The sequence below is a fragment of the Leucoraja erinacea genome, chromosome 10 (genome assembly GCF_028641065.1).
Source record: "Leucoraja erinacea ecotype New England chromosome 10, Leri_hhj_1, whole genome shotgun sequence".
NCBI lineage: Eukaryota > Metazoa > Chordata > Chondrichthyes > Rajiformes > Rajidae > Leucoraja > Leucoraja erinaceus.
Genome location: NC_073386.1, coordinates 47,165,956 through 47,181,769, shown reverse-complemented (window position 1 = coordinate 47,181,769; position 15,814 = coordinate 47,165,956). Strand labels below are relative to the sequence as shown.

The 15,814-nt window shown below is 40.6% G+C and overlaps 1 protein-coding gene across 1 annotated transcript in view; it reads left to right on the top strand.

Annotated features, from left to right (window-relative positions):
- Positions 1-15,814, top strand: part of LOC129701133 (laminin subunit gamma-1-like) — a 60,868-nt gene that overhangs the window by 9,878 nt on the left and 35,176 nt on the right. The window contains exon 2 of the mRNA XM_055642145.1: positions 14,242-14,430. Coding sequence (XP_055498120.1) covers positions 14,242-14,430 — 189 coding nt within the window. The remainder of the gene's footprint in view (positions 1-14,241; positions 14,431-15,814) is intronic.

The window sequence follows — 15,814 nt, the reverse complement described above, 5'->3', positions numbered from 1 at the left end:
CAAACATCCACCACAGCATTCATCACTGTGGTGGAAGGCACAAAATGTGGCCAGTCCTCCTATGCAGTTTCCATGTTTGGGACATATACCATTGTGGGTTGCTTCTTTTCTTTTTCTTTTTTTCTTTTTTGTATGGCTTTGGAAATATTTGATTAGTGTTCAAATGTAAATAATTTGGTGTACGTATAGTGGCTGGTGTACATATGGTGTACATATAGCTGCTAAATTTGTATAAGATAATTACAAGCAGTTGAATAAGGGGTGGGGATTAATAAGCTTTGGCTTCTTCCTGCTCCTTTTTGGACACATATGATTTCATTTATTTATAGATATTGTTTATGACACTTTATAAATATTTTTGTTTTGTTTTTTATATGCTGTTTCACATTTGCTTTTTATTCTTTTATTCTGTTCGAAATAAATAATAAAATAAACAAATAAATAAATTGTAGGTAAAGATTGTAAATCGGCAAAATAGACTCTAAAGATGTAAATACGCAAAAAGATCGGCACGGATCAAATGAAAGGCCATTTTTTATGCTGCTCAAATTTATGAGTCTATGTTGTCCCTTTAGTACAGCAAGGGGCATCATAGCAAAAATAATATCTTGTGCCCTATATTTTCCCCCTTTGCAGCCCATTATCTCTGGTTTATCAGCACACTCGGTCAAACATAGTTAGACACACAATCTTTCTGTGGTTTGCAGGTAATATGTCTATGATGGACAGTTAATTGGCTGTAACTACGATGGCTGGGCTGTTGTTTTGTGTTCCTGAGTAATCATTTGAAGCAGGGCAGGGCCATTATCCAACAGTCACGGCAGAAACAGGGTTGCATGCCTGAACTAGCCTGGACAACTCCTGGGTGAAGACAAAAAGAGTGCTTGTGTGAAGCAATAAGGCCTAGCTGTAACTTGCCTTCCTAAATACGGAGTGCTGATTCTCTGTCCAGCTATTCATTAGCTCCTGAAGAAAACAGCTGCCAGGACTTTAAACAACCTTTCCTGTGCAATAAGATGCTGGAGCAGCTCAGCGGGACAGGCAGCATCTCTGGATAGAAGGAATGGGTGATTTTTTTGGGTTGAGACCCTTCTTCAGACTGCAGCATCTGCAGTTCCTTCCTAAATGTTTCTGTGCAGTTAGTGCAAATACCGAATGAGTTAGCCTCCACTGCCGTCTGTGGCAATGAATTCCACAGATTCACCACCCTCTGGCTAAAGAAATTTCCAATCTAAAAGAACATCTTTTTATTCTAAGGCCGTGCCCACTGGTCTTAGACTCTCCCACTACTGGAAACATCCTCTCCACATCCACTCTATCTTTCACTATTCGGTAATTTTTTATGAGATATCCCCTCTTCCTTCTAAACTCCAGTGAGCAAAGGCTCTGAGTCGTTAAACGCTCCTCATATATTAACCCAGTCACCGGCGGGATCATTCTCGTAAAGCCCCTCAGGACACTCTCCATCACCAGCACATCCTTCCTCAGATACGGGGTCCAAAACTGTTCACAATTTTCCAAATGTGGCCTGCATCTTATAAAGCCTAGCTTTGATATTCTAGTCCTCATAATATGAATGCTAACATTTGCCTTCTTTACTGCCAGCTCAACCTGCAAATTAAACTTATGGGAATCCTGCACCAGCACTCCCAAGTCCCTCTGCGCCTCTGATTTTTGAATCCTCTCCTCAGTTAGAAAATAGTCTACACCATTATTCCTTCTACCAAAGTGCATGACAGAGCACTCTGCTGTGCTGTATTCCATCTGCCACTTCTTTGTCCACTCTCCCAACCTGTCCAAACCCTACTGCAGCCTCCCTGCTTCCTACTGCACTGCCTCCCTGCTTCCTCACCACCACCTATCTTCGTATCGTCTGCAAACTTGGGCACAGTGCCATCAATTCCATCCTTGTGGAATGTTCCTTCCCTTTGTGGAAAATTAAATGCCATCCTTGTGACTTTTTTTGGAGCAATGCCCCGGAATTTGAAATGCAGTTTTCATCCCATATTCCTACGCTGATCCCATTTCCTTTTTACAATGTTTAACGGAATCTTGAATATTGGCAAGGATCACTATGTGTGATATTGCATTCCCCTCCCTCTCAATCCCCTTTGCATAAGATTTCTCCTGCAATCACTTTCATGTAATCTTTTATCCCCATTATATTCAAGGTTGCTAAATACAATACATTTGTTATTAATTTCCCTACTCTTTCACCAGATTTCATCTTCTATTCAATCTCCCGCAGTCAAGGTGTATAATATGTGCAATATGTTACTAATGTTTCCTTTTATATTGTAATCATCTTTTTTCTCTTTTTTTTTAATCTATACCAGTCCTGTCCACAACATGTATTGCTGCTCTTCTTAACAACACTGAGCTCGTCCTTATAAAAATAGTATTTCTTGTTGAGGTGATTGAGGGGGTTGGGTCAGAGACACAATGATTTGATCCTATCCTGAGATGTGCACTACCTGGTAACTACTGGCATGTTCAATTTTTGCAAGATGTGTATAGGAGTGTTTCAATGCAACAACTAGTAGAACTACTTCAGACTTTATTTTGGACTTCAGAGAGACACAGCGCAGAAACAGACCCTCTGACCCACTAAGCCATCGTGAAGTCACCGTCAGGGACTTAGTTTCCAAAATGTTGAAGTACTGTTTTGTATTGCTGCTTTCCAAAGACATTCTAAATGCCTGCTGTGGTGAACCTTCTCATCTAATGAATAAATGCATAGGAACTCTTCAAGCCAAGTGCTTGCCTCTGACTGCATTATTTTGCATCCTACTGGCGAGACAATGGTAGACATTGTTGGATGGGAGATTTGCAGACGTGCTAACCCACAAAATGAAGCTTGCTTATTCCTGACTCCACAGAAATATATCCAGCCAACCTCATAATTTTATTGTGGGTTTGATTTAAACACTCTAGGTTCAAACCAGTTCCAAGGCATAATCACATAACATAACTATAAGAAATGTTCGCCTTTAATGCCTGCACAGTAATGTTGTGAAGTACATACTGTCGTATCATTTTATTCAAATTCTGTTCCATTGACACTCCTCCCTTCCCTTTTGCTGCTCAGCTGCCAAGTTTAGAATCTCTTTCAAAACTCCTCCTGTCCATCTTCCTATCCTTCGTTATCATTAGAAATCACCGCTATGAGCCAAATTTTGATCACCTTCCTTAATGTTGCCATTTGTCGGCCAGTATTGCCCTAGTGCCATAATTTGTTGAACAAAGGAAAGGGTGAAGAATGGTTTTGGGAGGAAATCCCAGAGTAGGGAATGTACAATACACATCAGGATATTACATAAAGGAAGGAATTGCAGATGCTGGTTTACACAGAGGATAGACACAAAATGCTGGAGTAACTCAGCGGGACAGGCAGCACCTCTGGAGAGAAGGAATGGGTGAGGGGTCGAAACCCTTCTTCAGACTGCTTTCAGTTTGAAGAAAGGTCTCAACCAGTAACGTTACCCATTTCTTCTATCCAGAAATGCTGCCTGTCCCGCTGAGCTAATCCAGCATTTTGTGTCTATCTAGGACAGTGGTTCCCAACCTTTTTTAGCTCATGGCCCCCTTGGGATCTTTTAATTTTTCTGTGGCCCCCCCTGACATTATTAGCGGAACAAAAGTACTTCAATATTATAATACCTTCCATAAAAATATCAGTGTCTATTAATTGCACATATATTCTCTTTTATTCTATTCCACAAACATCAAAAATATTTCAACTACATAGATTTAAATTTATTAGAACTGAAATTTAGGAGGCAACAGGGTGGTAGTTCTGTGGCCCCCTTCATTGAACCTGTGGCCCCCTAAATCCCAACATTTTTCTGTGGCCCCCCTGAAATTTGCCATGGCCCCAAAGAGGTCATATGTTCCCAGGTTGGGAATCACTGATCTAGGATATGAAGTGATGTGGAGGAACAAAAGGACTTTAAGAGTGCTTGTTCACAGATCACTAAAGATGGCAAGACATGTCAATGAGGCAATTAAAACGGAATAAAAAATGCAATCCTTTATTAGCCAGAACATCAAATATAAAAACAGAATGGCTTTGTTTGATCTGTACACCACATTAATTAGGCCACAGGTTGAGTACAGGGTACAATTCAAGTCACAATATACTAATTATAATACTTTTGAGACTGGAGGGGGGATATACAAAGATTTTGCCAGGGCTTTGTAATCGCAGCTGAGGAAAGATTGAATAAGTGAAGGTATTTATTTAGGAACAGAAGAGATTAAGGGAAGATTTAATTGAGGTACATTATGTTATGATAACCCTATAGAGAGCAAATAGGAAAGAACTATTTCCCTTTGTAAAGGGCTTAAGTTTCAGGGGGCAGAAAAGTTAAAGCAATTGGTGGAAGGATTAGAAAGGCGATGATGATTTGAAATACACTGACTGAATGTGCGGTAGATGCAGAAACCCTCATCAGTCATCACATTTAAAAAAGGTGTATATCAGAAGCGGTGTGGTCTGCTGGGCCACAAATTACTGTTGAAGGGTGAGTTACACTGTTAAACTCTTTAGTGACTGGCACAGCCATAATGGGCTGAATGGCCTCCTTCAGTGTTGTACATTCCATTAAACCATTTCAGGTGAGTCTTTGGTACACTGGGCAATGGAACCATGTGGATATGGTGCCATCCAGCAGTATGGAAGAGGAGGGGGGTTGGAAGAACACTATCAAATATGGCATTTGTCGGTGCTTAAAACAAGCAGTTTAATTTTTTTTAAATCACTTAAATGAACATAATCAATATTAACAGATTCTTAGTAACGCGACAATGACAAGCACTTTTCCTTCAAAAAGTACAGATTAATCTCAATGATGACCAGGATCATAAAATACAGCCACACAGAATCTCAAATCAATGGATCTGGTTATTGATAAGCCATAAGGGCTGTTGCTTTTTTCCCCAGTTTAACTGGTGGCAGTGTGAAAATCGATTTAAATGCAGGAAATTTATAGTCATAGAGTCATATCAACATACATTACCGAAAGTGGCTCATTCTGACATTTCTGCACATCTACACTGATCCCTTTAACTCTCATTAGGACTATATCCTTCTATTATCTTGCCTGTTCAACCATCTGACGAAGTTGATTGCAAATATAGTAATTGCATCTGATACCACCATCTCCTCTAGCAGTTGTTCCAAATATTGACCACTCTATGAATAAAACTTATTCCTTAAATCACTTTAAAAATTATCTATACCCTCTTATATTTGATAACCCAATATGGGAAAAGGATTGTGACTATCTACCCTACCTATTACTCTAAATCTTATATACTTCTATCAGATCAACCCTCAGCCTCCTGAACTCCAAGGAAAATAACCCAGTCTGTCCAATCTGTCCACACACCTAAAGTGCTTCTACTTCTTGCGTATAGGGCATACACAGCCTAAAGTTGTAGGACAACTTGTTCTATTTGATCTTATTTGATTCTGCACACTGGGTTGGTTGCATTTGTCGAAACAGGGCAGACCACGTGAAGGTTGCAATATCCCACCCCCACCTAAAGGTAATATCCTGGTTTTAAAAAAAAGATTCAAAGTGCGGGAGTAACTCAGCGTGTCAGGCAGCATCTCTGGTGAACATGGATAGGTGACGTTTCGGGTAGGGTTCCTTCTTCAGACGTGAAACAGGATCCGAAATGTCTCCTATCCATATTGTCCAGAGATGCTGCCAGACCTATTGAGTTACTCCAGCACTTTGTGTCTTTTTTTTTCTAAAATAACATCTGCAGTTCCTTGTGTCCACAGTGTCCTTGTTAATCTCCTCTGCTGTCTTTCCAGATCAATCATATCCTTCCTATAGTGTGGTGACCAGAACTGTACACAATACTCCAAGTGTAGACTAACCAGATGAAACATAATGTTCCAGCACATATATTCTATGCCCCCCATCCATGAGGGCAAGTGTGCTATCTGTCATCATCACCATCCTATTGACCAACTTCATCTTCACCATCCTATGGTGGATCCGAACCCCTCTCTCCTCACCAACACCCTAAGTGCCCCACCATTTACTGCACGTGTCCTACCCAGATTTGACTTTCCAAAATGCAATGCTTACATGCTTGCCAAACAGACTATGACATTTATATTTATATTTATTTTCAGCAAGGTTTATGGAAAAAAACAGCTTAAAATTCCTCTGAAAATATGGCGTGTGTCACCAACTCCATAATTTTTTTTTTTTATATGCTGCTATTGATAGATAGGTGATTACATTGATGCAAGCTCTGTCATAGAGGGCTACAGCACAGACCCTTGGCCGATAGTGTCCAGTGGTAACTAATGGATGCATGATCACCCAGCACCCACTTACACTAATCCCACCCTGAATATTTTATTCTACCCTCATTTCCATCAATTACCCCAAGATTCTACTAATCGCAGAAAATGTTGGGCCCTATTATTTGTAGAAATGCAGAGGTGAATAGGTATCACCAAGGCAAAAACACATTTTTTTACAAAAGACAAATATACTAACATTGAGAATTGCACAAGCCAAAGCTAATTTGCTCAGGATATCATCTTAACACCTGATATATAAACATGTTCAGTCCATAAACTAATGCCAGTTGGAAAATCATAGTTCTACCATAATCAACATCTATAATGTTGGTGGCTGTTAATCAACATTGGAATGCAGCTTTCTTCACTTTACATTCTGGCAAGTTATTGCAGAAAAACAAGTATCAATAACACAAGTGAACATGCCCGAAGCAGTGATATAATGGTAATTTGATGATGATATAAATATCTTGATTTCAGACTTAAAGTAAAAACAAATAGATTTCTTGGGATTCAACACTGAACGCGTGGTCTAAGCAGCTTGTCAATCAGGGAAGCAAAATTAAACACAGATAACAAACAACTTCAAAAAATACAGGAAGTACTTGCAGTTACATTGCACCTTTGACACACTCAGGTCTTACCATAGTGCTTTAAAATGAAGCATTTTGTCATGGTTCTACTGCAAAGTATGCTGCAGCCAAAATGTGCTTTGCAAATGAGCAAACATTTCTGTACTAAATGAGCAACATTGTTTAGTTACCTAGTTAGAAATAGAAACCTTGTGCCGGCTCTGATCTGTTCTATACAATTTCATACCTCTAGTCTCCCTCCCCCCTGACTCTCAGTCTGAAGAAGAGTCTCAACCCGAAACGTCACCTATTCTTTTTCTCCAGAGATGCTGTCTGACCCACTGAGTTACTTCAGAATGTTGTGTCCATCTTCAGTTAACCAGGAGAGCTCTCCCATTTTCTTCAAATGTGGTCGCATAATTTTACACTTTCTGAGCAAATAAACCCCTGATTTAATAGCTCACTGTCAAGGCTGCATCTCTGACAATGAATTACTTTGGAGTTACACAAGAATGTCAGACTAGATTTTATACTCAGGTGACTAGGAAGGGGTTTATAGAGTCAGAGAGTAATACAGTGTGAAAACAGGCCCTTCGGCCCAACTTGCCCACAACGGCCAACATGTCCCAGCTATACTAGTCCCACCTGCCTGCTTTTGGCCCGTATTCCTCCAAACCTATCCTATCCATGTACTTGTCTAACTGTTTCTTAAACATTGGGATAATCCATTGCCTCAACTGGCAGCTTGTTCAATACACACACCATCCTTTGTGTGAAAAGGTTATCCCTGAGTTTCCTATTAAATCTTTTCCCCTTTACTTTAAACTCTGGTCCACGATTTATCTACTCTGGGCAAGAGACTGTGCATCTACCTGATCTATTCCTCTCATGAATTTATACACCTCTATAAGATCACCCCTCATCCTCTTGCGCTCCAAGGAATAGCGTCCCAATTCTCAACCTTTTCAGTCAGATGCCCGCTGAGCCACAGCGGACCCATGTCAAAAGAGAAATGTCAAGTTATTGTGTCAGCAGTGACTCACAACTAAAGCAGTTTAATTTCCAAGACAGCGTTTATTTATTCCAATTTTTTGAGCGTTAGTGTTGGAAAGCCAAGATATTTGCACGTAATGCATTTTATTCTTGGATCAAGTACGGAATGAATAAACACAGCGAGGAGAAGATTTATGATATTGGTTTCTGAAAGCTAGACTCAGACTAGATATACCACAAGTTATTATCCTGTTCTGTTAAAATGTTTACCTGCAGATATATCATGAATTCCAAATTAGGCAGACAACTTACAGTGAGTGGAGCAAGTGATAATCTATGTAAGTAAAGAATCTTTATTTAGGATGGGCATCTTTTGTGTCAGATCATGTGTGCGCTTGATGGACTGATTTACCAAACCATGAATTTGTACCTTGTGATATGACGTCCTTGTCTTATGCTTCACTGAAGTAATCAATAAACTGCGCATGGTTGAACTTCAATAAAATGCTGGATCGCAGACTGCAAAACAGATAATGTTCATGTCAGTAGCGACATGATGATGATGTTCATTCACGGAGTTTTGATGAAATAATAGTGATGAATATGTGGATGTTCCAAAAAAAAAGATACTTACCTTCTGTTTTTTTCAGTACAACTTGAAGATTCAAAGCAAAACGATGGGTAACTTGCAAAGTACAGGTTGCACCATGCCTAACTTTATAGATTAAATTATTGATGGGGTATAGATCTGTCATTTGGACAAGGGCATCATCCCCTCACTTGCAATTTACCTACTAAATCACACTCTTTTCTGACCTGGAACAATGCAAGTGCCCTCACCAAAAAGACCACAGCAGTTCAAGGCAGCAGATCAGCATGAGATCAATTTGAGATGGAACTAAATGTTGCCCTAAATACCCACATGCCACAAAAACAAATTGAGGAAATATATGGTAGACAAAAATGCTGCAGAAACTCAGCGGGTGAGGCAGCATCTATGGAGCGAAGGAAATAGGCAACGTTTTGGGCCTAAACCCTTCTTCAGACTGAGGAAAAGAAATATATCACTTGCAATGTCCAACGTAAACACTATAAAGCAAGTAATGAGCCAAAGTGGCTCTAAAAACAGTTCTGTCCTTATATTATGCAGAAAAAGGACGTGAGTTATTAATGGATGTTTCCTCCCCCTTCCAACCTAGGAGTGTAACAATTCAACAATGATCCAGGGCAAGCTGTGACATGTTGCTCCACTTCATTTGCACTGTTATAAAACTGGCTAAAAGTTAACCTACTAGAATACGTTAATGGAACTGTTAAAAAATCGTAACCGCGTTTCTCGATGAAAGTGTAGAACCTGTTTCAAGGTATAACACTGTGCTGTGTTTGTGAAAGTGATTCAGGTGATTCAGGATGTAAGGGGGGTGGTCTGGGGGGGGGGGGGGGGGGTGCACCATTTGTTAAATGTATCTTCTATTTCAATTCAATGTGAGATAAGGTTTACTCTGTTTACTCTAAAGGATCTTAACCATAATAAAAACACTTGCATTGCAACAAATTTACTTAGGGCTCTTTAATTAACAGTAGTTAATTGCAAATTGTTGTCACATGAGCAAGGTGTTGAACTGAATTACACCCATCGATCGATCGATCGCAATATGTTGAAAGTGTTTAGTTGAAAGTCACTTAAACTGAGTAATGAAACCACTGTGATATACACATCTGTGCAAAGCACCAACAGCTGAAACTGATAACCAACATTTAGTTTTGAGGTGACTTCACAAGGTGCAGTAGCATCTTCAATGTACGCTGGCAATATCCTGCAAATGCACACATTGCTTTCAATAAGGCATCAGGTTTCACTGCGTGCAGGCTGTGCTGTACTAACAGCTCACATTAGCAGCCATTTGGTCTATCAAGTCAATACCAGGTGACAAAAAAGGCTGCCAGCATCATCAAGGATCCACACCATCCTGGCCACTCACTCATCTCCCCGCTGCCTGAAATCTGCAACATCCAGGTTCAGGAATAGATACTTCCCCACAGCCATCAGGCTATTAAACTCAACTCAAACAAAACTCTGAACATTAATAGCCCATTGCACTTTATCTGCTTATTTATGTGTGTATATATATATATATACACACACATATATATATGGTATATGGTATATGGTCACACTGATCTGTTCTGTGTTTATTTATGCCTACTATATTCTGTTGTGCTGAAGCAAAGCAAGAATTTCATCGTCCTATCTGGGACACATGACAAAAAACTCTCTTGAATCTCTCTTGAATCTTGAATCAAATTAATCACATTATTTCTGTTCGGCCAGATATTTTCCTGTACCTATTTTTTCTCATTCACCCATCGACTCCACCCCAAGTCTGCTCCCACCCACCAACATTAGTTTAGTTTAGTTTAGTTTAGTATAGTTCAGAGATATAGCACGGAAACAGGCCCTTCGGCTCACCGAGTCCATACTGACCAGTGATCCCCTCACATTAACACAAGCCTACACACACTAGGGACAATTTACATTTACTCTATACAAAGAATACAAACCCAAGCCAATTAACCTATAAACCTGTACGTCTTTAGAGTGTGGGAGGACGTACAAACTCCGTACGGGCAGCACCTGTAGTCGGGATCGAGCCCGGGTCTCTGTCGCTGCAAGCGCTGTAAGACAGCAATTCTATCGCTGTGCCATAGAAGTAATTTTCAGTAGCCACTTAATTTAGCAACAAGCACATCTTTGGGCAATGGGAGGAAATAAGAGCACTTTGTCAAAGTGAGAATGTGCAAACTCTGCACTGGAGGTCAGGGTCGAACTTCAGTCACAGGGGCTGTGAGGCAACACGCTACATCATTGTGTTGCCATCGTGCACAAAGGAACTTACACAGCAATATTATCAAACCAAATTTCAAGTCAAGTCACCCACCATCCAGCCACATCCCAAAAGTATGTCAGTAGTATAATTGGCTAATGTAAATAATCTCCAGTATGAGTGGGTGGCAGGTGAATTGGGGGTAGCCGATAGCAATGTGAGAATATAGGACTAATGGGGTGGTCTAAGTCAGCATAGATTTGATGGGCTAAACGGCCTCCTGTGATGTTAGGAAATAACCGCTGTAAATCCGGTCTGTGGCGTGCATTGATACAAGTAAAGTTACCAATCTTTTCTTGCCGATTTGTTCGAGGTGCTCTTATGTGTAATCTACTTCATCCATTGAGTTGGATGCCCTCATGGAAGACGGAGCATGACGGCAATGACTGGTGTTTCCTGAATGACTTTGAAAAGATATGAAAGATTTCATTCAGCTGGGAAAAACGCCTCTCTGACCTCGGTAGTGTGGGTGGGTGTATATGTGGGATGGAAATATGGGGTCGAGTAAAATCACTATCCAACCCTCTCCAGTAAACATGAAGCACATTAAGGTCATGTGAATATTATGTATGATTGTGCAGAAGTTGGGGGTGTTTAGCATTTTGTGTCCCTGCTAAAATGGTTGAATCTACATTCCTACACTACATCTGGCAGTGTGTGTTTACATTCAATAGGAAGACAGAGGTGATTTCACAGTGGACACAAAATGCTGGAGCAACTCTGCGGGACAAGCAGCATCTCTGGAGAGAAGGGTCTCAACCCGAAGCATCACCCATTCCTTCCTCTCCTGAGATGCTGCCTGTCCTGCTGAGTTACTCCAGCATTTTGCGACTACCTTCGATTTAAACCAGCATCTGCAGTTCTTTCCTACACTGGTGATTTCACAGTGTAGGGAAAGATTCAGAGATAGTGCGGATAATACATATCGTCCTGAGATGGCGGGGAGGGGAGGGGGTGTATTTTTGTTCCAAATCTGAAAGAGAAACAGAGCCATCTTGTGGCCTTTATTTGTTTGTGAGAGTCAATGAAAGCATGTTGAATGCTGCTGATGTAAATTGTATTTTTAATACTCTGCTTTAAACAGTCCTTAACCTGAAAGGTCAGGCCAACTCATCTCATTACATTTTGTAATGGAAACCAGTTATTTCTGGAACAAATTTAGACTAAAGCTCCACTCTAGACGCAACGCCGCTCGTCTGCCTGCGATAGGCACCCAGCAAAAATGCCTGGGTAATATCTGCTGAAGGATCAAAAATAAATATGAATTCATCTGATTTATCTGCTTCTGTTAGACAACAGAATGCACCTTTAGAATGGAGATGCGGATGAATTTCCTTAGTCAGAAGGTGGTGAATCTTTGGAATTCATTGCCACAGACGGCTGTGGAGGCCATGTCAATGGATATATTTAAGGTGGAGATTGACAGTTTCTTGATTAGTACGGGTGTCAGTGGCTATGGGGAGAAGGCAGGGGAATGGGGTTGAGAGGGAGAGATGGATCAGCCATGATTGCATGGCCGAGTTGATGGGCCGAATGGCCTAATTCTGCTCCTATAATTTGTGAACTTTATGAATAACAAGTTTATGGGAAAAATGTTTGCATTTGCATGGCACCTTATTGCAATGCCTTGTGATGTTCCACAGCATGAATCACATTGATTACGTAGCCAGAATACTAACATTATTTATAAAAAATTGATGTCGGGTTATTTTACTTTCTGTCCGTATGGTCTTAGCAATGGCCTCCTATAAGGAAAATGCAAGAGACAGCATAAAGATGGTAATTTCTAAAATTAAATCCTCTTGGATAGTGTTTCTATTTTAATTTAGAAGTCATCTATTATAAATAGTTCCCAGTTTGTTAGTGAGTTGTGCAGTTATTTAATGGACGACCATAGTTGAAAGTCTGGTTGAATTTGTCACCCAGCCATTCCATCTATGTGAGGCACTTCTCAGTGGCCCTACAAAACGCCCCTTTTTAAAAAAATTAACAAACAGCTTTTATTTTAATTATACACAAATACAGAATAGTGACAAAATCAAGACTGCCGTTGGCAGTTTACAATCAAATAGTTATCAGATTAAAATATTGTCAACTTTATCTACAATACACACGACTCCTGCGGAGACCAGCGTTCAGGGAAGGTCTCCAGAGTTCCTGTAGACAACGCGTGCTCCCTCTCCAGGGACACGCGGGCACGAACTTAGGCCCGGAAGAGGGGCAGGCAGTCAACTCGGGCAGAACCCTCGTCAGCCCGCTGCGTGGACCCGCGAATGACAAAACACCCCTTGGAAGTTCTTGTGGTTATGCTGTGTTTCCCGATTTATGTAATCCTTTTAAATCAATTTCCCTTGTGAATCTTTTTCATTTGTAATTCGTTACAATTTTAACATTCTTAAATATCAAGCTCATTGACGCGGACAATGTGATTATTTGTCCCAGATCATTTCTCAACAGAGCGGGGTTAAAGGTCTAAACTGACAAATTGCTACAGCTGTTGCTTTGTGCAGTTTTATGACTATAATGCAGTTATATTGTTGGCAAGATATGAAACCAATTAAATGGAAAGGTACAACATTGAACATGGAGAACAAGATGATTTTATTCAATAATGCATACTCTGTTGCTACTGTAACATTACACCTATCACATACCTGCCAACTGGTCCGTTTTTATTGTATTTGTTCCGATTTTTAAGTTAAAAAAGTGTGAAAAATTGGAACAGTACCATTTTAAAATGAGGGGGAAAAACAGCCAATCAACTGCTGTCTCTAAGGGGGTTGCGTCCAATCACTGACCAGCTTCCCATAAAATTCTCATCAAATTAGGTGCTGTCCCCAAGGGCATTGTGTCCAATCATCCAATGCGCTGGTCACTCGGCGGCCAATCAGACGCTGTCTCCGAGGGGCGTTGCGGCCAATCACCGACCATCTTCCCTTTACTGAAGCAGAAGATGGCTGCAGCCAACACTTTTTCTCTGCTGTTTGCACACAGTGCTAGGAAAAGAGACATTTCAGGAAACATTCTTTGTAAAGATTTTTTCAGCTGTTTGAAGACATTTATTTAATAAAATATTTATCTTTTGGGGGTTATGCTGGGTGAGAGAGGGAGTGAGAGAAAGATGAGAGAGAGGGAGAGATGGGGAGTGGGAGAGAGAGACCATGAGAGAGAGAGGGAGGGTGAGAGCGCTCGCACTCCGTCAACCCGCCCACTCAGAGTAAGATTTTTCATTTTCAAATGTTGGCAGGTATGCTATCAGCACTATTGATGAACAGCGCAGTGTAAAATATGAGCAAAATTAAACTGGTTTCCACTAGTGGTGTTGGTATTGACCGTAAAAATTGAATCTTTGAGCTTCATGCAAACAAGGAATTTCATTGCAACCTGATGTATATGACAATGAACTAATCTGAATCTGAATCAAATAGGGGTTTTGCTCATGCTGTTTATTGTCTTTCTACAGAGTGTGGCTGCAATCACAGAGCTAGACAATGTGTGTGGGATCCTCTACTGCATGAACAAACCGGAAGTGGTACACGCTGTTTGAACTGCGTTGGTCACACCGAGGGAACACACTGTGAGAAATGCAAGGAAGGTTTCTACCCGACCTACCAAGGGGGGCACTGTCAGCCCTGCTATTGCAATTCATTGGGTAAGTTCATAGAGTCAAACTTCATGCCCTTTTTGGTATTTGATCTAGGTGATGGTACTATGAAAGAATTTGCTTGCAACGCATTGGATTAAGGATCAGATCAAGGTAACGTCTTTAGACATTTTAATTTTACTCTAACAGATCATTTCAATCTTGGGAGAATGATCTCTACCATATGCCCTTCTCCTTTAACATTTATATCAATCTCCAAGGATGGTTGGCCGATATAATCTCATATAATGCAATACAACAGTTTGCATTTAGCAAGCTGAATGTGGTAGACACAAAATGCTGGAGTAACTCAGTGGGACAGGCAGCATCTCTGGAGAGAAGGAATGGGTGACTTTTTGGGTCAAGACCGTTCTTCAGATTGAGAGTCAAGGGGAGAGGGAGTCTAGAGATACAGAAGGGTAAGGTGTGGAAACAACAGATCAAAGCAGACGATAATAAGGAAATGTAGAATGGTTCATTGTTAACTGAGGGGAAGGTGACAAGGATGCATACAATCAATCAAATGAATCAGAAGGACGGTGAACCTAGTCGGAGAACTAGGGTGGGGGAGGGATGGTGAGAGAGGGAAAGAAAGGGCTACTTGAAGTTAGAGATATCAATTTCATACAGCTGGGTTGAAAGCCGCCCAAGTGAAGTATGAGGTGCTGTTCCTCCAATTTGCGTTGGACCTCACCCTGACAGTGAAGGAGGCCAAGGACAGAAAGGACGGTATCATGGTAACAGATACATGGAGCCACTTTGTTGTTGGTCTGTTGTTTCTCTGCTTCTTTGCAACTGCTTTTGTATATCTTGGAGTCAAACCAATGGAAAAAAATTCCATAGAAAAGCCCAATTCTACTCCTATCACATATGACCTTATGATTTGAACATGTGTATACCAGAGAATATGGAGGGCTGTTTTTTCATTCTCTACACTTGAAGAACAGACACATGTAACTGCAACAATAACTGTAACTGCAACAATTGAGGTTCACCTCAAGAGATTCAGTTTAGGGTGTGTTTACTAAACTACACAACAATCAAACTGTCGTAATTTTATGTCAAATCTACACCTGAAATGCTGTCAAAAGAGAACATTTTTTTAAAACTTGATAAAATTGTCAGCAAATGCTATTATCATTGCATTGATGTCTTTCACTGGGTCCTCTTGTGACCCTTGGCTAGCAGAGTCTTGACTAAATGTCACAACCCAATACTGTCCCTGCGATATTTCCTATAGCTGCAAACAGTGTAACTGAGATGGTGGAGCTCTTGTGTTATGTCTTTTTTATCGAAGACCACTGTCCACAAAAATAAAATAAATAGTTGGAGACACAAGAGGCTACAGATGCAAATATTTGAACAAAAAACAAGATGTTGGAGGACTTGTTCC